Source organism: Salvelinus alpinus, chromosome 25, assembly GCF_045679555.1.
Source record: "Salvelinus alpinus chromosome 25, SLU_Salpinus.1, whole genome shotgun sequence".
In the NCBI taxonomy this organism is placed as follows: domain Eukaryota; kingdom Metazoa; phylum Chordata; class Actinopteri; order Salmoniformes; family Salmonidae; genus Salvelinus; species Salvelinus alpinus.
In genome coordinates this window covers 14,019,977-14,047,183 of record NC_092110.1, presented here as the reverse complement: position 1 = coordinate 14,047,183, position 27,207 = coordinate 14,019,977, and the positions used below count along the sequence as shown (strand labels likewise).

Here is a 27,207-nt window from a genome sequence, read left to right as displayed (position 1 = left end):
AGACACAAGTCAATGCTTCAGATTCCTCTGGCGTTGTTTACATGTCACATGGTCATTTCATGGTTTGCAGTGATGGCCAATATGGACTCAATATTTCAATGCTTATAGGAAGCTAGGGCTTCTAGTCAGTATTTACATACCATTCTCAGGTGACTTGTAAAGAAAAGTCTATTAAATTTAACAATCAAATGTACTGAGAGTGGTATATGGAGACACAAAACCACAGGAGACCATCGTTCTCTCTGTGTGTGTGTGTTTTTTTTGGTACTATACGTGCATGATGTGTTGATGTGTGGGCGAATGTTTGTACTGTCCAATTAGAGAGAAAAAAATCTGTCACTGCTTTAAATATTTTTGATTGAAAGGAGGGAGATTTAGGTGGGTGGGGGGGGGGGGGGGAGAATCCCTGACGGAGCTGCCTGTTTCCCAGGTTTCCCCCCACTGCCAGGTGTTTAACATTGACTAGAGCTGGAGATGAATGTAGCTTATGGCAACCAGTGGAATTGACCGACTCCTGGGAGTCTCAGCTTCCTGCCGTGAAAGTTAATATTTTCAAAGCCCATCAGATGCACTGGGAATGTTCTAGAGCGTCCCATAGGCCAGCACTGATAGTGAGGCAACCCCCCCCCCCCCCCCCCTCACATACACACGCTCCTAGAAATACATTTTGTTAGTGATGAGTTCTTTCTAGAAGGCTCACTCATCGCTAACAAAATGTATTTCAATATGTTGCCACTGAGCACTGTGTTCCCTGTACTGCTAATGGAAATGAACCCCATCAATTATTTACATGGATTTGCTTTGTTTCTCCCTCATGTTTGTGCCTTTTAGCCCGGCTACAAGGTAACGATATCGTCTCTGTGGTTTTCTACACCAGGATGCACTCAAAATAACGACAATGAATTGACGATGTTCTGTTCTACTGTGTTTGGGGGGGGGGGTATTTGGTGTGAGCAAGAGAAGAAAGAAATCTCCAGCTAGACTATATTTTCTCTATTCTCATAGCACTCACACCAACCTCCCCCTTCTCCACTCCCCCTGCTGCCGGACCATCGTGGCAGGAATCCTTTGTCCGAGGTGTTCATCTGGAACAACTTTGCCACACTTGTTTTCATGTTCTTTTAGATTACAGGGCAGCCGAGCTGGCCCTGGCTTTGAAGCGGTTCTCTCTCTCCCTTTGTCTCTGTGCAATGCACTCTGGTAATTAACTTTGTCCTTCTTTTATTTGTTCCAGTCACTCGCAGTCCACTCTTCTGAGCATCTTCTCCCTGGAGTACCAGGTTAGAATTTTTCTTCCTTTGTGATCCCTGACAGGTGCCTAATTGAATGATGAATGTCCTTTTATTTCTTTGTAATTGAACTGCCAGCTCTCTGATTGGTTTGGAGGATGCCCCCCCCCCCCCCCTCCTCTCTTTCACGTGGAGGGCCCTGCTTGCCTGAGTCTGTGGATGTCTGCCAAGCCTTCCCATCCATCTGTCTAATAACATCTAGCCGCTGCTTATTTGGTGGACCTGTAATAAATTATGCTAAACCATTATTATTCTGACAATAATCATTTCCCCGTGTAGTGCGGCTGCGTGTGCTAAATGTTTGCTGACTCGCACTGTCACTGCCGCTTTCCACGTCTGACAGCGGATGATGATAAATGACCGCTGCCGCGAGTGGCAGAAGGCAGCACAGGCAGAAAATGGAGTCATTTATCATCCCCCTGACAGGTGTCAGTCACGCCGCACGTCTCCACGGAATTACATTTTTTTGTGTAGTAGTTTTTAAATAAGTCGTTTTTTAAGCAATGCTCTTTCTCTCCTATCCCTCTGGTTAAAATGGGTTCAAATTGAATTGCATGATGGAAATACGTTACGTTGGGGTGGCAGGCGGCGGAATAGGTCGCTGTTTGAGCGAGGCGGGAAATGAATACAAGGTTTTGAGTAGGGGGTTGAACAAGGTTGCCTTGACTCGCTGTGAGACCCTGGGCAAACTTATTGAGATTCAATTACTATGACCCCTCTCTCACAGCCTGTTCATACACGATACCATAGAGCACCCAAGGCGGAGTGATTCAGGGGAAAGAAAAGCTTTGTCTTTGTACTGTATTGCATGGATAGCAAGTTTACCATATGGATATCAGCTATAGCATGTGTATAATGTCTAGCAAGCGTATTTATTTATAATTTGCTATTAATAATTACACCATTATAATATGTTGTATTTTGTGTTCAAATAAAATGCGTTTCGTTTTAGTAACACTATATGTACTCTTTGTTCCAGAAAAGGACCAAAAGAACCATGTCAAGGCTTCAAGCCCCAGATTGCATTGAAAGCTACTACCAAAGGTACGGTCTCCCCCCCCACCCCCGCCCAGGAAGGGAATCATTCATGTTGCATGATAGGAAGTGGACAGGGCTGAGAGTAGGTGGGCCTCCATGACAGATATAATCTCCTCCAAACAAATCACCACCTTTAGGATTCATTCCAGACCTCCACATGCACCTGCTGAAAAGAGAGAACAGCAGTTGGACATTTGGCTTACACAGGCTTGTGATGGGCTGATTATCCCTAATTCTGTTAACTGTTAAACTAATAAATCCGTTGGTTTTTTGTACAGGCTAAAGGGGAAGTCTGAGAAAGCGTCTTCGCATATCACAATCAGCCTTTTTTCTAGCTTATTAAGCCATTGTTCTGTTGGAAACGAAGCCTGGATAATGCACTTCTAATCCACTTATATAACAACAAACCTCAGAGATGATCTGGGAAAGATCTGAGGGAGCTTTGGTGGTTTCAGTTAGCGAGGGGGGGAAAAAGCTGTTTTGAGAGGAGTTGACTAACTAACTATCACGCTTGGCCGGCTTAAAGGAAGTCTGAGTCTTCTAAGCACTGCCGTTTTAACCACAGCAAGCCTGCCAAATGCCACTGAGGCCGGAGTCATCAGGGACATTGACATGTTTTGGTTGGCCTGGTCTCGTCACCTCTCCCCTTCTGTCTGCCTTTGTGGGCTGTTATTCTTTTCACCGCTGTCTGTTGTCTCTTTTTTATAATGAAGGTACCTGAGCGAAGCCAAGGCACGTCCCTCTGTCCCTGTCCTTTTGGAGCTGGCCAATGAGGTAATGTCATATAACCTATATGTCTCCCCCCTCCCCCCATCACACTTGATGTTCTACTATTTTATTTTCCATTTGAAGTGCACACAAGCAAATCTTGGTACAAACATAATTATCCCCTGAATACCCCTGAATGCGTTTCAAATAATCGTTTTTCCCTGTCTGTTAGCGATTATGAAAATTGGACAAATGGTCCGGTCTATTAACCAATTATTTAATGTAATTAGTCCTTTATCCCCTTTAACGCAGATGTGAAAATAGTTTGTGCTTTATTATGTCATTTTTATAATTGACATTCAAAACTGCCACAGTTGCTTCAAACTGCAGACAGGTGAGGTACAGGCAGGTCACCGTCATCACAATATTGTTTTATTCGGGCAGCACATTTTCCAATCGCACCAAAGAAAGAAAGATACCCAAGAAAGATACAACCTTTCAGATACAACCCACTTAAGCCTACATGTTTCGGGTTTGCAATAATATACATTTTCTTACAACTCAAAATATGTAATGCTAATTGAACATGTACCAGTTAGGTCGAACGTCAGAGTATGAATTATGTTTTGGCCGATCATAGGTTACAGTGAGGGATTTATTCACTTCAGAAATGGTGTGTGAAAGCGCTTGGTGTTTGTTTTAAAAACAGTCTTGGTGCTGTGAGTATTAAAGGGTTACACACGGCCAAGCTCCAACATATCACAAGAATGAATGTGCTCTGCGCTATCTGGTGTCTCCTGTGCATTGCAGCCAGTCAGCAAATGAACAATTAACATTGCGTTAGTCTCACGGTTTAATGGGTAGGTAGAAGGTGTTTGGTACAGGAGCCCTAAGATGCCATGCTATTATGGTAGCTCTTCTCACACCCGCCACATCCTCAGTACCATGGGAAAATGTAGCGGAAGGCTTGATGAAACAAGAAGCCTGAATTAGATGTTTACCCAGATAATAGCAGAGATGAGGATTTAATATCCCCTTCCAATAATGATCATGTTTGTTCACATGTGTTGCTTCTGCCACAGGTATCTAGGTAATGGAGAAAAACATGAAATGTAGTCACCTCTCGATCAAAAAACAGCAACAATGTTGCTCAGTTCATGACTTGCAATTTCAAAGCATATTTGTCTGTCCCCTTAAACCTTCTTTTAAATGGCAATCAACATTTTTATTGCAGATGCTTCAAACCAAGCAATGAGATTCCATGCTTCCCTTTCTAAATCTGAATAGTTCACATGCATCAGTGGCACCTCAAAGCTAACTGTCATTATTCATTCTCCATTTAATAGACATATGATTTTTTTTCAAAGGATTAAACTCAGGTCGGAGATAACTGTCTATGAACCATTTAACTGTCATTTTAATACGCTACTTAACATTTAAACCAAGCACTCACGCTCTCGCAGACAGCTAATTGATCTAGTTTCAGCCCTTTATGTGACAATATACACTCTCTCCAACAGGGGGAAATAGTTTTCATCAATGTTAATCATCTTTCTTCCCCCTGAAATATTCTGCTATGCTTATATGTTTTTATATAAAAGTTTTTGATTTTCTTACCTTTTTATGGTGCTTCGTGAAGGTCAGTTAAACACATATGCTTAAGGCAACAGGCATTAGACGGCATTAGACTGTCCGTGAGTGTGACACCTTTTAGCATCAGGGGCTGATAAAACCAAAGCTGCAGAGGTTTTCTTTTTAACGGTAATTCTTTTCAGCAGGCATTCAAGGGCCTGTGAATCTTAGTCACATGTTAAACTCATGAAGTGCTGCGATTTGAGAAGCTATGAGATGGACTGATGATTAATATGAAAATTAGGGAGACGCAAGTACCTGAACTAATCAGGTGGTCCTTATGCAGGCTGGGCCAGCGTGGGTAATGTCGCCATTTCTCATGTGTCAGAGCTGATGTGGGTTACTCGGGATGGGATGCTCTCTCGTTATCTAAAGGGTTGATGTGAATAGAAGAGGGAGATGCGTCTTGGATGAGGGGGAGAGATGGAGAGAGGTAGAGCCCTGTAGGCTACACAGACGCTGTCTGAGCTCCCTCCCTAATGAAGATGAAGATTGTCTACTAACCTCTGTAATAATTATAGACATGTTTGGTCTTTAGCTAGCTGCCTTCTGTATTCAGAATTATGGAGATGGTTAACAAATACTACCGGCGTTGTCTTAAAGTCTTTGTGTGGAGTGGAGAGCCAATCTGCTTCCAGCACCAGCAGGAAGGATCACAGAGGAGATGAAACACTACAATCTCTAAACAAGCTAAGAGCAAATTCACTTTGGGGCCCAATTATGCTAACAAGAGAAAAATGTTCCCTGGCTGTTAGAACAGTCGGTTTCTTAAAGTCGCTGGAAATTGCACACATTTTACTAGTCACGCTTGTGTATTACTAAGGCAATGGTGTTATTAGGTCATTTGTCATTTCATGTGTTTTCCATTTTTATATTGTGCTATATTAACTCTGTCCAAATTGCATGTTTTTGTGTTATTTCCCAAATGGTTTGTTACATTTCGGAAGCTAGCAAATTTGTTTCCAAAGAAATAAGAAAATACAACTTTTTTGCTCAAATTGTTGCTCTTCAGAGTTCTTGTTTATAGATGTTTTGTTTTTAGCCTCCACAATTGGTGTACATATCATTATGTCTTGACACTCTGAGCTGTACAGTATATGGGGCAACAGTGCAGAATGAGTAGAGAAATGAAATGGGAGTGGGCTGGGAGGTTGTATACCAGATACCTTGTTGTCAGATTCACACTGCTAATCAGGCCCCCAAATCAGTCATTAGTGTTCCTCTACCTGTCAGGCCTTGATCTCCATCTGACTGCAGCCCTCTCACTTCTCAAGGTGTCTTGCCTCCCTTCCCTTCAAAGACGGGCTCTGCCATAGGTCCTCTCCTCTTCCTCTTCCAGGGCCTGTGATATTAGGCATTGTACTGTAGTTACCAGCTCCCGTCCCTCTGGTCTGTCCTGTGTTTCTGCCTTAGTAATCTTCATATGGTTAAAGCTCTGATTGTGTCTCTAGGTTGGATGGGTTTGTTGTTGCCCTTTTCATTTCAGATGATGTGACTTGCACCTTCCATGTCTCTCGATAGAGGTGAAGGCATTTCAAGCTGGTAGCTTGGCTATATTAAGAGCCCTTTTGTTCCAGAAGGAAACATTAGTGCGAAGGAAGACTCCCAAAAACGAAATTTAAGTTAGGGCTGCTGTCGACAGTTGGGTCAAGGTTGTAAAACAGCACAATATAGGCCTACTGTAATTTGGCCCCATTAGAAATGTCATTATGTCTGTGATGTCAACCCAACACGGACAGCCAATGTTTTTCCAATGGAGTCATTCTTACTTCTTAAAAAAAAAATCGCACCCAAATGATCCAAAATTGTGGGAATGTCCTTGAATGTCTCACAATTGTGCCATTCTCTGTGGAGGGAGAAAAGCAAAGTCCCCTCCCCTGCTCTGTTTTGATTTGAACTATCTAGATCCCTTAACAACATAATACTCACCCACTCTTCCCCGTTGTTGTTTTAACCCCATCACAGGTGGACCTCTCCCCTGCGCTCATGGCTCGCGTCATTGTGGACAGGTTCCTTCAGGATCAGGAGGGCGGTGTGTGTGAGTAGGGTCTTTCTCTCTCTCTCTCTCTAGTTCTCTCTCTTTAGTTTTCTCTCTGGTTCTTTCTCTCTCTCTGGTTCTCTCTCTCTCTTTCTCTTTAGTTCTCTCTCTCTCGCTGGTTCTCCCTTTCCCTCTCTCTCTGGTTCTCCCTCTCTCTCTGGTTCTCCCTCTCTCTCTGGTTCTCCCTCTCTCTCTGGTTCTCCCTCTCTCTCTGGTTCTCCCTCTCTCTCTGGTTCTCCCTCTCTCTCTGGTTCTCCCTCTCTCTCCCTCTCTCTGGTTCTCCCTCTCTCTCTCCCTCTCTCTCTGGTTCTCCCTCTCTCTCTCCCTCTCTCTCTGGTTCTCCCTCTCTCTCTCCCTCTCTCTCTGGTTCTCCCTCTCTCTCCCTCTCCCTCTGGTTCTCTCTCCCTCTGGTTCTCTCTCCCTCTGGTTCACTCTCTCTGGTTCACTCTCTCGTTCTCTCTTTCTCTCGTTTTTTCTCTCTCTCTCTCGTTCTCTCTCGTTCTCTCTCGTTCGTTCTCTCTCTCTCTCGTTCTCTCTGCTTCTCTCTCTCTCTGCTTCTCTCTCGTTCTCTCTCTCTGCTTCTCTCTCGTTCTCTCTCTGCTTCTCTCTCTCTCTGCTTCTCTCTCTCTCTCGTTCTCTCTCTGCTTCTCTCTCTCTCTGCTTCTCTCTCTCTCTGCTTCTCTCTCTGGTTATTTCATTGGTTCTCTCTGTCTTAATTCCCTTCCAAAGGGAAGCTGTAGCAGCAGTGCTGATGTTCAGCCCACACAGTCTTAATGAGAGACAGGCCACTGCTACTACCTGGGGCAGATGACTGACAATTAAGCACTCGGAAGACCACCCACCACTTAACTGCTGTTTAGATCAATGCTAGTTCATTTCATCAGTGTTATTTATAACCCCCCTGATCTCCCCCTCCTACTCCCCCCACCCTCCCTCCTTTTCTTCCTCCCTCCATCCCAATTGGGCTCCACTAAGGAAATGGAATTGAGGGGAAAGTGTGGCAGAAAAAGCAAACGGTTGCTACATTGCGCTGATGGACACATGAGGCGAGAGTGAAAATCCAGACACTATCTTTCTTGAAAGTGTCCCAAAGATAGACCGTTTGAAAACCAGTCACGGTGCATCCTGGTTAGTCTGTTTTCTTTCATGGCTTGACATTACTGGAGTCATGGAATGTGTATAGATATTGTATTTTTTATTTTTTAAACCGTTCATGTCTTTTTGATATCTAATGTTATTCATATTTAAAACCTTAATATTCATGAAATATTCAACACCTTTAAACCTTTTGATAGTCTTGAAGACTTCAAGAAAATATATTATTATTACTAAAGTGTATATATACCAATTAAACAAATATTCTATGAAATGTTGCACAAATCATCACACCAATATACATAATAGCAAACTGTGATTATTTTGATTATCACAGTCAACAATACTCCTCCTTCGCCCATCCATACAGTCACAGTTACCACATACCTTGTAAACCCACAATAACATGCTAACATTACAAAGAGCAACAGGATGGTGAACCAGGAGTTAATTTGCCACTGGGTGAAGAAAAAACATTTAGTTATTTTCCAAGTGTCAACTGGATGATTAAAACGGGCTGTTAAGTGAGCTCGGGGGACTTGCCTGTAAAAGGTTTATGAGTAATATTCACCGCCATATTCAAAGTGAGCCGTGAACACCAGGGTAATTGCTCTCTGTCCATCTCTGCTCCACCAAGCGCAGCACATCAACCCAACCGGTCGGGCCTCTGTATATTTGTCTTGTTGCTTATTCTGAGGAGAAGAGAGGAGGGGAAAGGACAGAATATTGGCTTTTGGTATTTCATAGTCCTTCACCACTTCACCCCCTGTGTAATGTTTGCCTTTGCTGGCTGACAGTCTAGGTCTCTGGACTATTCTTGGTTGCAGCATAAATTCTCCCCTTCGTTGATGCAGTGGAAAACACGACCTGATATGCAAAACATTCAGGAGGACATATTGTAGCCTGCTTGTTTGGCAGGGTTCTTTTTCTTAAGTATCTCTACTTTCTTGTGTGGTTTGTTGGTATTTTTCAGCCCTGAGACTTCACGTCGTCACCATTTGATTCTGTGATCCTTTACCTCACCTAATTCATTCAGATGAGTGTTCTGTGTTCATTTCCTTCTAATTCCTCTCATTCACTGTCGCTCTCTTCCTCTCTGTCACTCATACACATCCCACACACACACACACAAAGATCCCACATCATTTCAACAGACACATCCTGGAAAGTGTGTGCCAGTGGGTGCTTTATGAGTGACTCACATAGTGTCAAAACACAGCGCCTTCGATTTAATCAAGAAAGAGATTAAAGTGGATGTGTGTTATTTTCAACTTCTCCACAGCACAGCCATTTGTCAAAGTCAAGTCTGTGATTGCTTTGGACCACCGTTATCCACTGCCTGTCAAAATAGTAGTCGGAGTAGTGTGTAGAACAAGGCAGACCGAGGCATTCTCTGTCTGAGACGCTGCCTGGGAGAGTCAACCTGCAGCCCACACAGAACCCAAACACTGGAACTAGGTGAGATTAGCTTCTTGAAGGCTGTGCGGTAGGGATGGGCATTTGAAATGATTTCTCTATTCAAATAGTATCATGACATTTTTTTTCAGATATCCGCATAGTCCAAGTTCTATACTCAGACAAGTGATGGGATATTGGACTGTTTAAATAAGAGTGCCCATCCCTACAGTATAGATGTTGGGATCACACACGAAGGTGAAAGGAACCTTTGCGACGAGGGATATGCATTTGATGTAAAAACAGACTTTCAATATTTATTTGCACACGTATGTGCTTGCATACTTATTAGTAAGGTTTCTGTAATGCAACATGTAGCTTTGTGGTGACGACAAGCATCCAAATGACAAATCATTTGAAAATGAAAAATGTCTATATTCTCAATCTCTTGACAATAAAATGCCAAATGATGTATAGGCTGTACAAAATAGATACATTCATGAATACAAATATAGCCTGTCTTCAAACATGACATAGTCAGTCTGTGTCATCCATGCAGCTTCCCCATGCGGAGAGCTGGCTCTCTGCTGCTAGCCAGCCTGTGTGAGTGTGATTTAGAAATTGACACAGCCTCTCTCTATCGCCTCCCCTCGCAGTGGTGACCTGCCTGGCCTTTGACAATGAAGCGCTGCACACACAGGCTCCACGGTCAAATCTGGAACCTCCCTGTGTGTATATTAGACTTATGTAATGTGTTTCCATTATGAAACAATGCTAGGATAATTGTATTTGCTGGCAATTAGCTAACAGGTTTGTTCAGGGCTATTGGCAGGCGTATCAATCATTTGCCCCCTCCCCCCCGCCGGACACACTGTGTGGTGTGTGTGTGTCGCAGGAGAGCGAGCAGTCTGCAAAGATCAATAGACTTCTCCTATATAAGGGATCTACCCCCAACTGGGTGAGCGACTCCTTGGACTAGCGCCATCCTTTTTTTATTCTCCTCTTTCCTTTGCATTTAAGAGACACAGAAATGGGGCCTTTGGGACTGTGGAATATATGTACAATCACTACAGCCAGATCAATACAGACTTTTAAATTGTTTTCTGTCTTTTCCTTGTTTTGTTTTGCTGGTGGTTTGTCTCCCCTCTCTCCTCCTCCTCTTCCTGCTAAAGGATTAAAGGGAGCATCACTCAGGCAGGACGATAGCGCGGCTATTTGGTGGCGCATGTAAATAAATCAATAGATTCAAAGCAGTTTCGTCACGTATTGAATATGATATCAACATCCATAATGTTCCTCGTCTCATGAAGACAGACTGGCTAGAGGGGAGGGGCAGGTAGTACTGAGGAAAACTCTCCTTTACTCCTAGAGAGACAACGGCACTATACAGAGAGGACACTATTGCCATTCTAGGTCCACGTACAATTGTTCTCAAGAATTTTCTTCATACTATCGGGATGCTTTGTGTATTTAGGTAGAATATATAAACCTACATCCATGCACTCTAATCCATTATATGATGAAGACTAGACAGTGTATGAAGTTAAATGGTCAATTTTAAAAAGTTTCTTATTTTTTGTCTTTAGTTAGGCAAGTCAATTCTTATTTTCAATGACGGCCTACCGGGGAACAGTGGGTTAACTGCCTTGTTCAGGGGCAGAACGACAGATTTTTACCTTGTCAGCTCAGGGATTCGAACCAGCAACCTTTCTGGTACTGTCCCAACGCTCTAACCACTAGGCTACCTGCCGCCTCTTAGTTGACCTCATGACTTAAATGTATTGAGGCTTGCCAATGGATAATGATGATGATGATGATGATGATACTCTTAGCAGTCACTAACTAGGAGATTAGAGAGGGACACTGAGGGATCTCACCCCCCCTCCATCTTGTCATCCCTTCTCTCCCTCCATCCCTCTCTCCATTCTCCCCACTGACGTGAGTTGAACTGCCTCTAGATTTAGATACACTTTTTTGAGGAGGCAATTTTGCTAGCTATTTGACCTTTTCCTTTTTCCCAAGGCCTTCCAGCAGATTAAATTCCTGCTCCATGTTTTCTAACTATGCAATTGGACCGCTGCAAGATTTATTGTCATGTTCGCTCACCAGATAACCATGTACCAGAGAACCATGTAGGCAAGGTTATGTCGCCTACATTAGATGTTAACATTTCTGAAAAATGTCCATGGTTTTCAACATATTTCATGTTTCATTGATTTAATTTGTTGATCACAAAATGGATGTAGCTTTAGACCCACTGTTATGACTTTTATGGTTTCTCCCCTATTTGTCACTAAGGGCTTCTCTCTCCCTCCTGTTTGCACAAGATAGGACCAAGATTGGTGCTGGAGCAAGAATCATTCATACATCCGTTTTGTTTTGAATAATGAGAGCCAGGGCACTTCATTAGCAAGGAGGAAGCAAGAAAAAGAGTAGGAGGGAAAGGAGGAGGGGGTTGTGGGCAAGGTAAGCAGGCGTGTGGCACCTCACTTGACAAGTATACTAATTGCTCCTTTTCATCAGAGGAACTGAAGTCAGCCCCTGCTGCAGTCTTATGGCCTGACCCAGGAAGAGCTCTGTATGGTAGAGCCACCCCAGCCCAACCCCACGCACGCTTTCATTTCAGTGCTATCAGGGAAAATCAGGTGGAAGTAGATCAGTTCTGCCCCAGCAACCCGTTCTGGTGCTCCTCCTGCGCTGTCGATACCACCCAGCACCATCATACACATAGCAGGAGGAACAACGCACTTTTTCTCTCTCGTCTTCTTTTTTTTAAAGCGGGAGGATACATTTAAAAGGAGTAAATTGGAAAATCAAATGAGGGCTTTAGGTAGCCGTGGAGATTTGCCGAGCTGTCCGCCGGTGTCTGGGGTTCATCTATCATGTCCCACAAGTAGTCAATTCCTCCAGTATCTGTAAATGTTTTCAGATATTAGCCAATTTATATGCTCCGAGATTCATCATGGAAAATCAGCTTTAACAGCGCGCATTATCAGGAGCCGTCTCTTTCCTGCTCCGAGACGTTTGATGAACGAGTGTCCTTCCGCAGCTCAATGGCTTGTGCATGGGAACGATGAGGGGGTGGTTGGGTTCGGGTGGGGGGATATGCAGGGCTTGGTCCCCTATGAGGGAAAAAAAAAGTACTCTGTTTTTTAATTAATAAACAAACTTGCCGAGGAGCTCATCAGTGTCGAGGGCAATAACGACCGCCATCCATTATTGTTTATAACGGTCCTCCCTCAACAAATGTTGCCTTCTAATGAGCTTTTTTATTTTTTTTTCATTCGCATAATGACTTTTTCACCCTGCTGGAAACAAGGGGGAGAGATGATACAAATTAAATGAGTAAGGAAAGAGAAATCAAGCAAGGTTACTAGTTACATTCTTGTGGTTACAGTACTGAGCTACCTACCTTGTAGCATTGAGCTTTTTGTTTTGTGCGTTGGAAGCTCTACTAAACGGGATGTTGTGGTGTGTTTCTTTTACGCTAGCTGTTTTCTTTAGCAAACCCCACTGGGAGGTGAAGTGGTTCTTTCTAATGTTCTCCTCCCCACTCCTGCTCCTTAGATGTTTATGATATGATACCTCAGTCAGAATTGATGCCAACATGGGACAATTACAATAAATTCTGTGTATATTTACAAGGTGTAAAGTCATGCTGCAGGCTTTGTTCTCTGCTTGTGTGGCTGGAACATTTTGTGTGTGTGTTGTTTGTGATGATCTAGTGTATGTATTTATGTGTGCATGTCTGTGCGTCTCTCCCTTTGTGTATGTGTCTCTTTCTGTGTGTGGTGGTGCAGCTCACGGCAGCGTGGTGTGCAGTGCTGTGCGAGGCGGGGGTGTCTTTGAATAAATGTATGCTGATATTCGACGGAGGCTGCAGCGATGCGAGGGAGACGGGGATGCTGGGCTGGGCCCTGTTGTTATTTACTGCCGTGTTTGCGCATGGCGGGCGATTCCCGGCCTGCAAATGGCATTAAGGCCGGCCTGTGATGAATGAGCATTAGGGTAAAGTCATTTTAAAGGCAGCCTGATTTATTAGCGGCCTGGTCTTCCATTTTCATCAGGTCATTGCTTGGCTTGAAACTCCACAATGTCAGCTCCAAGGTCACCCTCTTTATGGCTATTTATAACCCTATCTCTCAACAACAACCAAAAGACCACGAAAAGAAACAAACATTTATCATGGCTACTCGAAAAAATAGCGAATGAATAACAAGATGGAGGGAAAGGGCGCATGTTAGCGCATTGCTAAACTGTATACGTGTTAGTGTCGTATTACTGTATGTGAGAGACTAGAATGTGGTGATGGTCAACCTCCTATTATGAGTGCTAGTAAGAAGAGCTGTTGGCTGTTTGCCTTCGGGAACGTTTATTACACATGACTGTTTCGCAGAAGCAGCGTCAAATCTATAAAACTACCATTAGCGGGGGGGGGGGGATCAATCAAAATGCCATTAAAGTGGAATAAGTTGCCAATATTGCTGATGTGGTTGTGGGTCCTTTGATTTTCCTTCAGATTATTAGGCACAGTCGAGTAGTGACTTTGTTAAGAGAAACGAGTGTTGCTGGCGAGTAATATGTCTCTCGGCTTCATAAAGTTTGCTGCCTCATATTTCCCACTGTATTGATTATCCATTATCATTTGTCATGAGGTGTCCTAACTCGAGGGGAAAATATAACCCTCTTTCTTCATTGCCGGCGCTGCCTGCGCAGGAGCATGGTATGGATCTGCGTGTGAAGGTACCAATCTCTGAGAAAAATGAGCAGAGAAATAAAGCACAGCCCTGAGAGAGAGCGGGAGGGAAAGAGAGAGGGGAGTGCTGACTGGGCTTTGTTCTCCCTCCACTCGTTTCTCTTTCAGCTGGGAAAAGCAGACGAGGGATCATATTTGTTCTTCCTCTGCCGGGGGTGTGCTAGTACACAAGAAGACTAGCATCTATGAAGGAAAGAGAGAGAGGAGGAGAAGTGAGGTTCTGAGCGTTTTATGTGTTCTAGCCAAGATCTCGTCATAATGAAGGTTCTGGTTTAATAGAGGCTTATATAGTATGTCAGGTCTTATAAACCACAGTCCTTTTAAGTCGATTTTATTTCACTGGATGCTGTTCACTCCTCTTCCTCCCCTTTCTATAAACCCCTCAAATTAGCCTTCCTGTCTTCAGCCCTATCTACCTACACATCTCAGGTAGAGATTCCCTAGCTAGCTGTGTTTTTGGACAGGAACCATTCACGTCTGAAATATGAATAGAAACATTCCTGATATTGTCAGTAATGCAGTGAGTCTGTCACGACCATATGTATATATCATTAGAATGGCGCGCCTCAACCATTTCGTCACACAATGATACAATCCATTTAATCCCAATCTTTTAAAAAATGATTTAAGGAATTTTTGCTGTTGCAGTAATAGGGAATCAATCCAACGGCTTGCAGCGCACTGATTTATAATGTTAGTAGAGCTTGAATGGGGATGAGAGAGGCAAAATAGTCATCATTCATAACGTAGATAAACTACATGGGGCTCCTGTGCTCTGGAGTGAAACTTTTATCTATGGAAAATCTCAATAGGCTCCAAGCAGCCAGGCAGGTCGATGGACTAGGCTAGAAATAGTGCAGTAACACTGGCAGCAGCAGGGTACATTATGGTAAACCTGACCTTGGTGTTGATATACTCTGTTGATCCTCCACCTTTGTTTCTCCTCAGTCACTGTTACATTTCTAAAAGGTTTGTGATATTTGGATTGGGGCATTGTTGGGACTGGGATGACTAACGATAGTTTGTGTGCTGGCTTTCTCTCTGTCCTACTCGCAGCCTCCAAGCAAGTCGTCAACAACATGCTACGGGAGCCATCTTTGATTCCAGATCAGGCTTTAGCCAATCACGTCTACCAGGTATTTGAATTATACTTTTATACTGTAGCAAATAACATAATATCACACCGTAATTTAATAGTGAATGTGTGTTATTTGTTCTAAATGAATCCGTACTGTATCTACCTCATGTTTAATTTCCTGTAGCAAGTCTTGCGTGTGTGACTAAAAATTGAGAAATATTAAACATGATTCCCAAGCCTTTTTAACGGGTGTATTGGCTCTTTCTTCCTTCCCCCTGCCTGGATGCTGTAATATTTCTTCCCCCTCTTTTCAGTGCACAATAAATGACTGCTGTTATGGACCACTGGTAGACTGCATCAAACAGTATCCTTACCCATAAATGTTAAGCCTGAAATTGACGAGGAGCTATTGAAGGGGATGAGATGTGTCTGGCTTCACCTGACATAAAAGTTCTGCTTCAGAGGGGAAGTGTTTCATCCTGACTCCCCACCGTCCCCGTTGCAGGGGTGGAGGAGAGGTGGAGGAGAGGAGGAGGCGGCTGATGTAAATGCATCTCTTGTTCACAGAGTGAATCAGGCCCAATGTTCTATGCCACAGGAATGAGGTAGGCATGCGTATTCACAGCCATTTTCTATTTACTTCCTGTTGGTGAAGTGGCTCTTGAAATGTGACAAGTCCAGTAGAACAAATGGACCAGGAAGGGGGATACTGTTAAGTCAAGAAATTAAGTTATTTTGGGCCCCTGAAAATAATTGTATGACTTATCAGCAATAGAGTACATTGAATGTGGTTTAGGCAAATATGACTTTCTTCTACTGCCGTTATGCTACATTGACCTTTTCCCTGTTTGCCTGTTCACCTGCCTGCTCAGTAAAGAGAGCAGTCCGAGTTATCAGCACCATGGAGAGTTCTTGGCATGTCACTGCCACATGAAATATAGCCCTCCTAGTTACTACCTCTCTCTCTCTCTCTCTCTCTCTCTCTCTCTCTCTCTCTCTCTCTCTCTCTCTCTCTCTCTCTCTCTCTCTCTCTCTCTCTCTCTCTCTCTGTCTTATTCTATCACACTCTTGTTCATTCTCTCTCTTTTTCTCACTTGATCATTGTCTCTCCCTCCCTCCCTATCAGTGCAGCAGTGCAGGCCCAGTGATCAGAGAGTGGGAGATGGGCAGTCATGGGCTGTCAATGCCAGGTCACCACCACCACTACCTCCTCTCTCTTTCCCTCTCCCAGATAGGAAGGCGTGGGTTGGGGCAGCAAGAGGGCGCAATGGGGGGGTCTATTTGAATATTTAGGGGCAAGCAGCTGGGGACTGCTATGTTTGCGTGGGGCAAGGATCTGGGTGCGGTGTGGCGGGGGATTGTTCTCTGTTCAGGGGCGGTCAACCCTGTCCCATCCTGCCCTCTGTCCTCATCCCCCCTCTTCACCTTCCATTCACCCTCCTCCCTCCAGCGTCAACTCACATTCACTCACTCCACCATGGCCAGTTCATGATAACCGCCCCACTCCTATGTGCTTTTGGAACGGCTCCATGTGGACATCAGAAGATTGGCTCTGCTGCGTGTGTCACTCAGGGCATGCATGTATTAATCGCCAGTGTCTGAGTGATGTGTATGTGTGTGTGGGGCGGTGTAATGCCTGAAGGAGTTTTAGCATTTTGCCAAAAAAGCTAATTATGCATGTATCTGCCCCTTCATGAATGCAGAATGCACAGTTTCCCTTCATTCACAATGGCATTTATTCTAAAGGCACATTTATTGTTTGTTTTTGATTATTTATTTTTTATTAGCAGTACGGTCAAATTGGCACTTGCTCAACATTTTGTTTCCTCCGAAAAGTGAGTTTTTGTAATCTGCAGATTTGTTTTTGAATTTTGAAGGATGGCCATAAAGCCCCTGCTCAGATTATGTTGGGTAGGGGCATATGATACGCATATACAGCACATAGCTTAGCATGAGAGCTTAGTAGCTGTCTCATCTGATGTCAGGTTGATGGGTAACTTCAGTCCCTGTACTAACACATACGCACACCCTTACATACTCTTAATTCACGCACACTCTCACGTTGTTGCCACAGCAACCCTTTTAAGGGAGGCTTGCCATTTCCATGGCAACCCACCTCCCAGGGGGAAAAATAAGTATTTTTTTGCAGTGGAATTTAATTTGATGGATTTGTAGGGAAACTGTTATTCACTCTCGAATGCAGTTGGACTTATCATTAATGAGTGGTAAATGCTGTGCCATTACAATGTGTTTTCAGGCTATGAGTCACAACCAGTATGTGCTAGATTTGATCTAGACTCTTGAGAGACATCAGTGTTTATCCTTTGAAAAGTGAGTAAAAGTGACTGGTGGGTGTATGTCCTTAACCATTCACCCCTAGTGCTATTGGCCAGGAGGCCGAGGTGCTCCTACGTGACAAACTGAAGGAGAGAAACCTGTCCTTCTTAGGTAAGACTACAGCTCTCTCTCACACACCACAACAGTTAGCTAAAGTAATCTGGCCATGCGTTCTGTTTTTTCACAGGAGGAGAGTTAAAAAAGGAAACGTGGACATGATTGATGTAGTGGGTGTTATCTCCCATTGATTTACTAACAACCAGGAGCTGTGTTATCTAATACCCTGTATGTTTAATTCATGCGCTAGCCCAGTATGAATATTTGATGAAATAAGAGCTTCAAAGATACTGACCTAATGTTTGATACTCAGGTTTCCCCACTCAAATGGTTTCATTTAGAACATTTTACAAAATGGTCCGTTTCTGCCCAGATTTATTTTACACCTCCTGAATGCGGTGGAGAGACATGAAGTAGTATCTGTTCCTTTAATATTAATGCTGTTTAAGTGTTCATCTTCAGTGTTGTAGTCTCATGAATAGATTATTCTAGGAAAGTGTTTTGCTTATACAACACAACCCACATAGCTGAATTCATGTTGAGTAACATGTTTCTGAGTCCGGACGAAATACTCATGTAATGCAAGTAACCAAACAAATGCCCTGGTTTTAATGTTGTAATAGCTATCAAGCTTAGTCCGTATTTAGCCATAATCCCACGGTTGACCATAACAATTGGTAATTTCCCCTCAAGCAACGCTTTTCAAATGTGTTTTCTACTTTATTGTGGCCTTCCCTCCCATCCACTATTGTCTTGTCCAGAGAGTCTAGGTTAGTGAGTGTCCAGGTGTGAAATTGTTAGAGGGAAATTTCCCCCATCCACTCCCCTCGGTCAGATGAGTGATGAAGGGGAAAAAAGTAATTCCCTCTGTCATTAAGACGATATCATTTATTTGGGCCTGGAGTGTTGACCTTCCTCCAGGCCTGCGTGGATGACTGTTCTAAAACTGTCACGAGTTTAGGGGCCTCAGCATGGCGTTAGGGGCCACAGAGGCAGTTCTGCCTCACGACACCTAGCCTGATAAATGGATTGGAAATAAGCTCCCCTACAGTAGGGACGGGCCATTCATTTTAATCAAAGGTGATGTAAAAAGGGGATTGGCGCTGCATGACAATGTCAACAGCCCTGTAGGTGTTAGGAGAGAGACCACACCGCCCCTCCACCACCACTATGGGCCTCTGGCAGTAGGCTGCCTGCCACAGACCTTCGCCTCTCCTCTCTCAACCCTCCACCTCGACACCACTCTCCGCTCTGTCCCCCTTTCTGGCCCATTAGTCGAGCTTGGCTGGTGACGAAGAGGCAGGCCCCCGGAATTGAATGACCTGGTCAGACTGAGTTTTAAATCAGGTGTTGGGCGGATAATGGGCGAAGCGCGCCAGGAGTCAAGGACAATGGCTGCGGCCCGTGCAGGAAGGGGTCAGGCTCACAGCGGCTATAATGCCAAGTCTCTGTCCCTTTCTTTATGCTTTATGACGCTCCACCATCCCATCTACTGCTGCTGCTAGTGGAGCTGTGGAGAGTGGAGTAACTACCAGGCTTTATACATTTTGTGCAGTGGCAGTACAAGTGTCAGATGTAGCTAATGGTTTCCCTGTTTTCTGCTGTCCTCGGCTGTGTCTTGGTGCTTTTCCAACACTGAGCTTTTGTTATCAGTGTGCTGCGGTGGTAAAGAAAGGCATCTTGGGTAAAATATGCTGGTTGGTGTGAAAGACCTACTGGATTTGTGAAAGGTCAATCTAGGGAAGATAGAAACCAAGCCAATGCTTTTGAGTGGATACAACATTATGAATGTTGCACTGTATCACTGCATGCTGTCACCAAATAAGTGTCAGCTTTTCTTTAGGTCTTTCAGGACTATAATATGGGGAAATGTCAAAATGCTAAAATTACTGTGATTTCTGCAGATGAAAACCAACTGCGAACCAAAGGTTATGACAAGACGCCTGACATTATTCTGGAGGTGCCAATCGGTACGTATTTATTTACACGATAAATGTCAGCGGTTTTATTTCATTTTCACTTGTAACTGCTATGGTCAGTTAGCTAAAATAGCTAGCCTTTACAGCTCTTTTGGATATGATTACAAGTGTCAAGCCTTTGTAATAACAATACACATTCCCCTTCCATTCTAGTTGATGCCACTGAAAAGCTTCAAGGTCTATTTAGCAAGAAAATGTCACATGTCCCCATCCAAATGCTAGTTCTATGGCTTGCTTGATTATACTGGCTGACTATAGCTGCATATAATATGATTATAGTTTAAACAATCCACTTGTGTTTTTTTAATTATAGTGGGTGGATAGGAATTCTAAAGGACTGTTCTCATTTGGAAAACATCTTAGGCCTGAATGTAAATGCAGGGTTAGACCAGGGTAAATGAACAGATCTATCACCTTTGTGTTTTCTTGGTTCAGCTGTGGAAGGCCATATTGTCCACTGGATTGAGAGCAAGGCCTCGTTTGGGGACGACCACAGCCATCGCACCTACCTGAACGAGCAGTTCTGGAGCTACTGGAACAGGTACGTCTTCTCGTTGATTTCCACACTGCATGGCAAAACCACCCAGACCTGCAGTATACTACGCTTGCAGTACACTTTCTAACATCTCCCAATCAAACCCCTTATCACATCATTAGCCGCTCCCACCTTTTCTTTGTCTGTTGAAGGTAGGTCACGCGTAGGTCATATAGCTGTGTGTAAAACAACTTCCTTCAAATGCAGGTCATATCCACTCCAAACATCCCCACCGTGTAACATTACCCACTTCCTCCCGAAGAGGGTCACTGCATGGACGTACGTGTAGTAGGACTAAATTACAACACGACTCACTTCCATTATCAAATCTCTGGTGCTAGATTGTTTTCCAGACTACACAACACATTGTTTTAAGGGAAACGCGGTGAAACGGAAGGGTGATTAATCCCTTCGATTCTGTTGTCATGAGAACCCCTGGACAGGAACGAGGGAGGGGGGGCTGGAGAGTCCCACCCCGGGGGAGGAACGGAGGCGTGCTGCCGGCCTCGTGTAGAGGTCCATTCATACAACACAGGACCTCTTGTCATTGTCTCCGAGTAGTACTCACACTCCAGGCATCTGCCAGGGAGTCTCAGAGAGGGAAGCCAGGCCCACGACGTCTCCCTTGAGGAGTTAACAAAGTTTCGTTTTAAAACAAACTTTAGCGACAGTGGAGGGGAAGTGAGGAATGAGGGGTTGTAAACAGCTGTTTGTGAATTCTGCTTTCTCAGAAGATAAGTATATATTTTTTATTCTGTACAGCAAATGTACAAATAGTGCTCAAGCAGAAATCCGTAGTCCTTGGGTTGTACTGGTGAAATGATCTATGATGTGTACCAGAGCATCATTCACACCGTTGTGGCTCAAATAAACCCATATCGTCCCTCTGAGCACCCAGACCGCCCGCCTGCCTGGCCAGTAGGGCTTCTCTTACTCACTCACCGTGTTGACGGCTTCCATAGTGCCAGGCGCCATGGAGACCTCACCTTACAGGTTTAGTAACCAAGTGACCGACACAACAACCCAAGTGTGTTTTGTGTCAGGGCATGGCGGAATAGAATTGAGGGGCGAAAGCGCTCGCGCGTGGCCTATTCCTCCTTGCCTCAACCATGGCTTCCAAATGCACCGAGCCTGAAAGGTCACACCCAGCGCTCCTATCCCCCCCCCCCCCCCCCTCACAACTTGGCCACTACAGCCCCAACCCTGGCCCCACTCAGCTGTGACGGCCCGCTGACACACAGTGATATGACGGCCAGTGCCGGAAGGTTCCAGCCACCCCATGCTGTGTCCAGAGACCAGGCAGAGCCAGGCTGTGTGAAGAGGCTGCAGCAGAGAGAACAGCCTTAGTTTGTTTGGTTAACTGATAGTTGTCACTTTGTCTAAAAGGTCATAATGGCGAAGTAATATGATTTAATCCGTTTTCCAGCAGTGCGATAATGACAGTTATAATTGACAGCAATTTGTCAGTCTCGTATGTCACAAATATAATTACTTGGATTCTTTTGATGATATTACAGATATTTATATTAAAAGGTAAATTAGGAAACTGAGATGGAATAGTTTTACAGCAGGAGAGCGTTAAGCATGTTTATAGACAAATGACTTCCTGATTGACTTAACAGATGCCATCTAACCAAACATCTGCCTTCCAGGGAGGATGTTTCAACAATATACTGAGCAGTGAAATGAAAGCGACTAGCAGGATGCCAAGGTCATAATCAACAATGTGTTTTATTTTCTCAGTCTAATATAGTTTTATTTGGAAATGGCATGCTTCCCAAAGGCAGGGGGATAGAAATGTTCTGAGCTCTGTGGCATTTGATAATGTTGGCGACCCCAAGAACCCAATGTCACTGGAGTGTGACACTCGAAGGACCATCTTTGATGGCTGCCATTTTTAGTGGGCCTCATTAAAGCCCCTTTAAGAAAGTTGTTGACCAGGAAAAAAGTTTGGCCCGGGTTCCAGAACATTCCTAGACCATGAGGGGATGAATGGCGTTTTAATGAGAAAACACTTGAATGAAAACTGTCTCAGTCAATCAAATCTGACATGATATACGAGTCAAAGTTTGAGAGACTGGTCTTTTATTCCTATTAGGTCCTATGATTAGTACCACAGGCAGCACGACACGGCAGCAGTAACAGCAGACGACTGAGACTTTGCCTCTGTGCCCAGCCCAAGTACATGTAGTCTAGTCTGTTATATTGAGAGGACAATAGCACTTATCCATCTTTTTTTATTTATTTTTTATTTAACCTTTATTACAATGACGGCCTACCCCGGGCCAAACCCTAACCCGGACGACGCTGGGCCAATTGTGCGTCGCCCTATGGGACTCCCAATCACGGCCGGTTGTGATACTGCTTCAACAGAAGCTCTTGGTATTAAACTAGAGTTATGGAATACAAACGGATAAACTGATTGGAAGATGGCATCTCTAAGCCTAAGAACCTAAGATATCTGTCCATTCCTGTCTTCATTGGTATTCAGTGCAGTGGCCTTGTCGGGGTGCGTTAAGGAACTGACAGTGTAGATCCCATCATGTCAGCCAACAGCCTGGTCAGATAAACGCTGCCGTGTCAAAAAAATGTCAGTTTCTTCAGACCCCACCTTTCCCAGCACCCTTGTAATTTTTAATTGACATTTACTGCTGACATTTTGAATGCGTTCCCTCGTGTTGTTAGGCCTGCATGGCAGAGTCTGAGAGGCATGAGCTGCCCCTGCACTTAGTGTGTGTGTGTCGAAGGGAGGAAGGCAATGAATTTTGGGTCACTGCATTGTTTGCAGTCACAACCATGTCAAGCCAGAGAGCGAGAGAGCGAACAAGAGAAGGGGAGCGAGGGAGGGAGAGAGAATGATGGGGTGACATCATCCTCCCTTCTCTTCTCATTAACGGTATCATTTCATGTGACGGGTCCTAGAGGGCTGAGGGCCTTTGTGTTTGTCCATTCCTTCATTCACCCATTCTTCAAAGACAGGTTCCATTGGAGGCAGTCCCAGCCCTTTGGTTTCCCTTCTACATGACCTTGTAATACCACCGCCACATTGTGGAATGACTTCACTACTCCTGACTGACGTTTCCAGTGATTTGCTTATTTTTTCATGTATTTCCCTCCCTGCCTTTTAACCGAACTTCAGCACACAGGGCTCGCTTTAATTGTTCTTTGTTTGCCCTCCAGCCTTAAAAAGTGAGCAACGGCTGTGTATTTCCTCGAAACGAAAACACAACATAACTAATTTTCCCTCCAAAGCCCTCACCAACAGCATTCATCATCCAAACAATAGTGTTGCCAACACACTAACCTCATAATAAACCCCTCTTCAGCGGAGTGAAGGGTAATGACGCTGAGCCTCGCTATGAGGCTCCGCGAGACGAACGAAGGAAGAAACTGCCTGCGAATAAAAAAAGCACTAGCGTGTTCAGGCCCAGTGCCTGGATGAGATGGCACGGCATCGTCACGGCAGCCATTGGTCTCCTCTACCCATCAATCTTTTGCTACTGGCGTTCCAGACTCCGAGCCAGGCAGAGAGAGACAGAGGAAGCCTACTGAATGGGCAAGTAATTGAGTTATCAATCTCCCCCAACTATCAGAGTTGCATAAAAATTATTCACCTGCCATTGAATATTACACAAATAATGAGCCTCCTGTGTGTTTTAGGAGAAGTGGGTAAGGTTTCCCAAGGAACTGCCCCCGTCGTTCCTCGATGATAATGTAAATCAATTGTTGGCAAAGGTATTCTAATAAATGCTGGGTGGTGGGGATGTCTCTGTTGTGTAGTCAATGTGTTTGTTCTAGACGTATAGTCATTTATTATGCAGACGTTGGTTGGCAATTAGCCTTTGTTTGTGTATCTGAATGTGCTCTGGCGGTTTGTCATGATTTACAATGCTGTATGATACGGGTTGTAATGGTTTTGTTTGACTCATTGATTTAGGCTTGTGCCATCTTGTTGGGTCTCTTCTGAATGAATGATGTGTGTATCGTGTCTTTGAGAGGGGACATGGGACTGGGCTGAGTGGTGAATGTCCGTCTGGGATGCCAGAGTCTCTCCTCTGATCTGGCCATTGGTGTTACTTAAAAGCAGCATTTCTGACAGGGGGGATACAAAGTGCTGATACACGTTCTCTCTCCATCTATCTGATGCTTGATGTTCAATTATTCTTTAGGCCTGTCTGTTTAATGACCACAATGAAATCATGATCGCCAAGTTCACATTTTTCAATAATTTCCCAGACACTGAAGTAAATCATAATGTAGCCTTGGTTTTACCAACACATCTCACTTTATCTCTAAATGATAATGCATCGGCTAAACAAACCCCCAAAATCTCATTTTCCACAACAAAAGCCTTTTTCAGTCATTGTGATATGATATTGGTACAGATTAAAAGGGCAAGTGTAGAACTAAATAATTAGATTCTGGCTTCATCCCCCCCACCACCACCCCTCCACCACCACACCATACAGCACGATGAACGGCCTTTGTGGAAATGAGCGTGATCGCCGGCCCACTCTCGCTTCTACCCAAAGTTAATCAGCTGTGCAGTTCGTAAACTGCAAATGTGTCAGAGTTGAAAATGTTATCGCTCCTAATGGAGGCTTGAAAAGGTTACATCTGATAAAAAGCTGTCAGACTTCCACAAAAAATGATTTATGGCATTATAATGGGACAATATGGCTCATTTCTCCCTCATATGAAACAGGGGTTAAGACTTTTGGGTTTGCCATATACATCATCACGTTGACCACTTGCATGTTGTTGACGTAGATGAAACGCACTCTCTCCCAGTAATATTTTCTTCCGTCCTCTGTGTTCTAATGATGTGATACTGTTTCATATTATGATATTGTTATTGCCATAACATGTCTACAGATTACGCATAGTTTCCACATTTTCAAAGCACATGTCAATGCTCATTCTTAAAGATCCACTATGCAGAAATGTCTCCACCGTTTCCTGGTTGCTAAAATTCTAATAGTTCACCTAATTTAAATTGATTTGACAAAACAAGCAAGTATAGTGTAGAGAATCATTGTACCATCTAAACCACTGAGAAATATATTTTCCATAACCACAAATATAGTATTTTCAGCTGTTTTGAAGCTGGTGTACAAAACCGAAAGTAAAAGATGAAACTTAAAAATGGAAAGCATAGAAATAGCACACACAGAACAGACCTACTGCTTCTTAGATTTGCTTTCACTGTGAATGACAGATCTTTCCCCCATAAATGAACAGAATGTGGTAAATCTGCTCCGTGACACCTTGACTAACGAACAGATAGAGAGCTGTTTTATGTTATATTTTATATTAGTTGACACAGCTGCAATCGGACATCTTGATTAACTTCAGAACTTTTTCCAATTATTTCAGACACAACTGTGTGCTACCGTTTTTACAGCAGACATTGCATGGTAATTCTGTTATAGTCTTAGCATGGTCAATCTGATAGCTCTGACATCAAATTAACATTTTCATGTAAGATATTGCTATAATGTATTCATTTTTAATGGATATGTCCATCATTTTGTGGTACATCCTCAAGCAGCAAGGCCAGGAATGTCTAATTAATAAATTGTAATGACTTGCTCTCTTGTGGACAAGCCTTGTTGCGTTCAGTTGATTATGTATTTGTCTCTATAGGAAAGTGTTATGGTTGGACACTGAATTAGATACAGTATAAGGTATGTTTGGTTTGGAGAGTATCCTTTGTGCATTTCTGTGTACAATACACAGTGTACCGTGTGAGTGTGTACATGTGTGTAATGCTGTGTATGGTGCATGATGTTGTGTGTGTGTAGGCAGTTTATGGGTAAATGGGAGTGTGCTTTTGGCCCAGTGGCAGAAGCAAAGCGGGGCCATCATAGAGCCAGAGCAGATAGAGGTTGTCACCTGAGTGGGGGCCGCAGCCACAGCAGCCAGCGCTGATCCGATGAGGCCAGACATTACAGGGCCGTCCTCAGGAACAGGGCCCCGTGCCTCTGGGGTGACAGTGTGACAGGGACAAGACCTGTGTCGTGCCACACCGCACCTCGCCACCTCACCACCTCACCTCGCCATGAGAAACATGTGCAAAGAGAACAATAGGCATCGTTGGGCCATTCCAAGACTGTGCGATAGTGATGTTGATTCACAGTGTAGTGGTTCCTTTCTGACAAGGACTCCTGTAATTTTCAGCGACGATAGTCCTACGTTAAGAGGACATACGGAAGTGATTGTGTTACTTCTTTAAGGACAATGTTTTTATACAAAGTCCAGGTGTGGATGAGTTAATTTGACCCATTCACTGTGAAAGTGTTGACATCAGCTTTTCTGGGGAGAAGTGTCCGTAGTCCTCCCGACATCGTCTTATCCTCCCATTCATAATGTTGTGGATACCCCATGTGGAGTTGGAACGTGCTCCATTTTATTGTTTCCTTTGTTACAACATCCTCTTGGAGAATATACCACAGCTAGAAAAACAAGTCCACAATGGAGGTCCCCCGGGGCTTCCAGAGAGAGTGTCTTTCGGGCCACAGCTGTAACACATCACACCGAGCTGGAAAGCTACATCGACTCCTGTATAACACGAGCAACTCCGAAATACTAATGGCAAATGACAAGTAGGCTTGATGCTTTAAGGATTTCATGCTTTTAAGGATGCACATTTGGGTGCATTGTTTAAGGCGTCTGGGGTGTAATCCTCAACACTTCAGGTCTCCAGCAGCCTCGGGATTTAACCGCTCGGCATTAAGCCTCCATGTCACCTATTTATTTGACTGGGTTTGTCTCTGGCTGCCTGCGCATTATCCAAATTTGTCGTTTAACGTTGAGGGCGGCTGCGAGTGTCTTTGACACGGCGGGCGGTGTGTAGAAACGAGGAGCGGGACACAAAGAGGCACCCCAGCGTTAGGGGGATATCCCCAGCCTTGCCGCGTGACAGTTAGTTTAAGACGGAAAAGAAAGCCTTCAGTAAATGGAAGAGGCAACATGAGCAACGAGCCTCATGCCTCACCAACAGATTTCTGTTTGGTTGCGGAGCTTCTCTCTCTCTCTGAAAATGAACAAAACATTTTTTGTCAGCCTTCAAGATTTATGTCATCAAGACTTGTAGAGCCACGTGTGTTATTTAACAAACAAAAAAAGTGTATATATATTTTTTCTATGGTTGACCTTCCGGGTTTCATTCCAGGCAGAAGTCAGCAGCATTTGTCATCCCTGTGAGATCCTGTCTAGGGCGCGCAGCACAGAGAGGAGTGGGCCTGGATTAGAATGGCTTTTTGTAAAA

At 44.1% G+C, this 27,207-nt stretch overlaps 1 protein-coding gene across 3 annotated transcripts in view; it reads left to right on the top strand.

The window, feature by feature from the left end:
- Positions 1 to 27,207, top strand: part of cdin1 (CDAN1 interacting nuclease 1) — a 70,929-nt gene that overhangs the window by 12,897 nt on the left and 30,825 nt on the right. For 2 of the 3 annotated variants that reach the window (XM_071365692.1, XM_071365694.1), the window contains exons 3-11: positions 1,235 to 1,280; positions 2,269 to 2,333; positions 3,041 to 3,101; positions 6,633 to 6,705; positions 15,008 to 15,087; positions 15,344 to 15,393; positions 17,410 to 17,477; positions 19,328 to 19,393; positions 19,838 to 19,943. In XM_071365692.1, the coding sequence (XP_071221793.1) occupies positions 1,235 to 1,280; positions 2,269 to 2,333; positions 3,041 to 3,101; positions 6,633 to 6,705; positions 15,008 to 15,087; positions 15,344 to 15,393; positions 17,410 to 17,477; positions 19,328 to 19,393; positions 19,838 to 19,943 (615 nt within the window). Of the gene's footprint in view, positions 1 to 1,234; positions 1,281 to 2,268; positions 2,334 to 3,040; positions 3,102 to 6,632; positions 6,706 to 7,704; positions 7,834 to 15,007; positions 15,088 to 15,343; positions 15,394 to 17,409; positions 17,478 to 19,327; positions 19,394 to 19,837; positions 19,944 to 27,207 lie in introns of those variants that run through there. The other variant, XM_071365695.1, reaches the window with a different exon arrangement.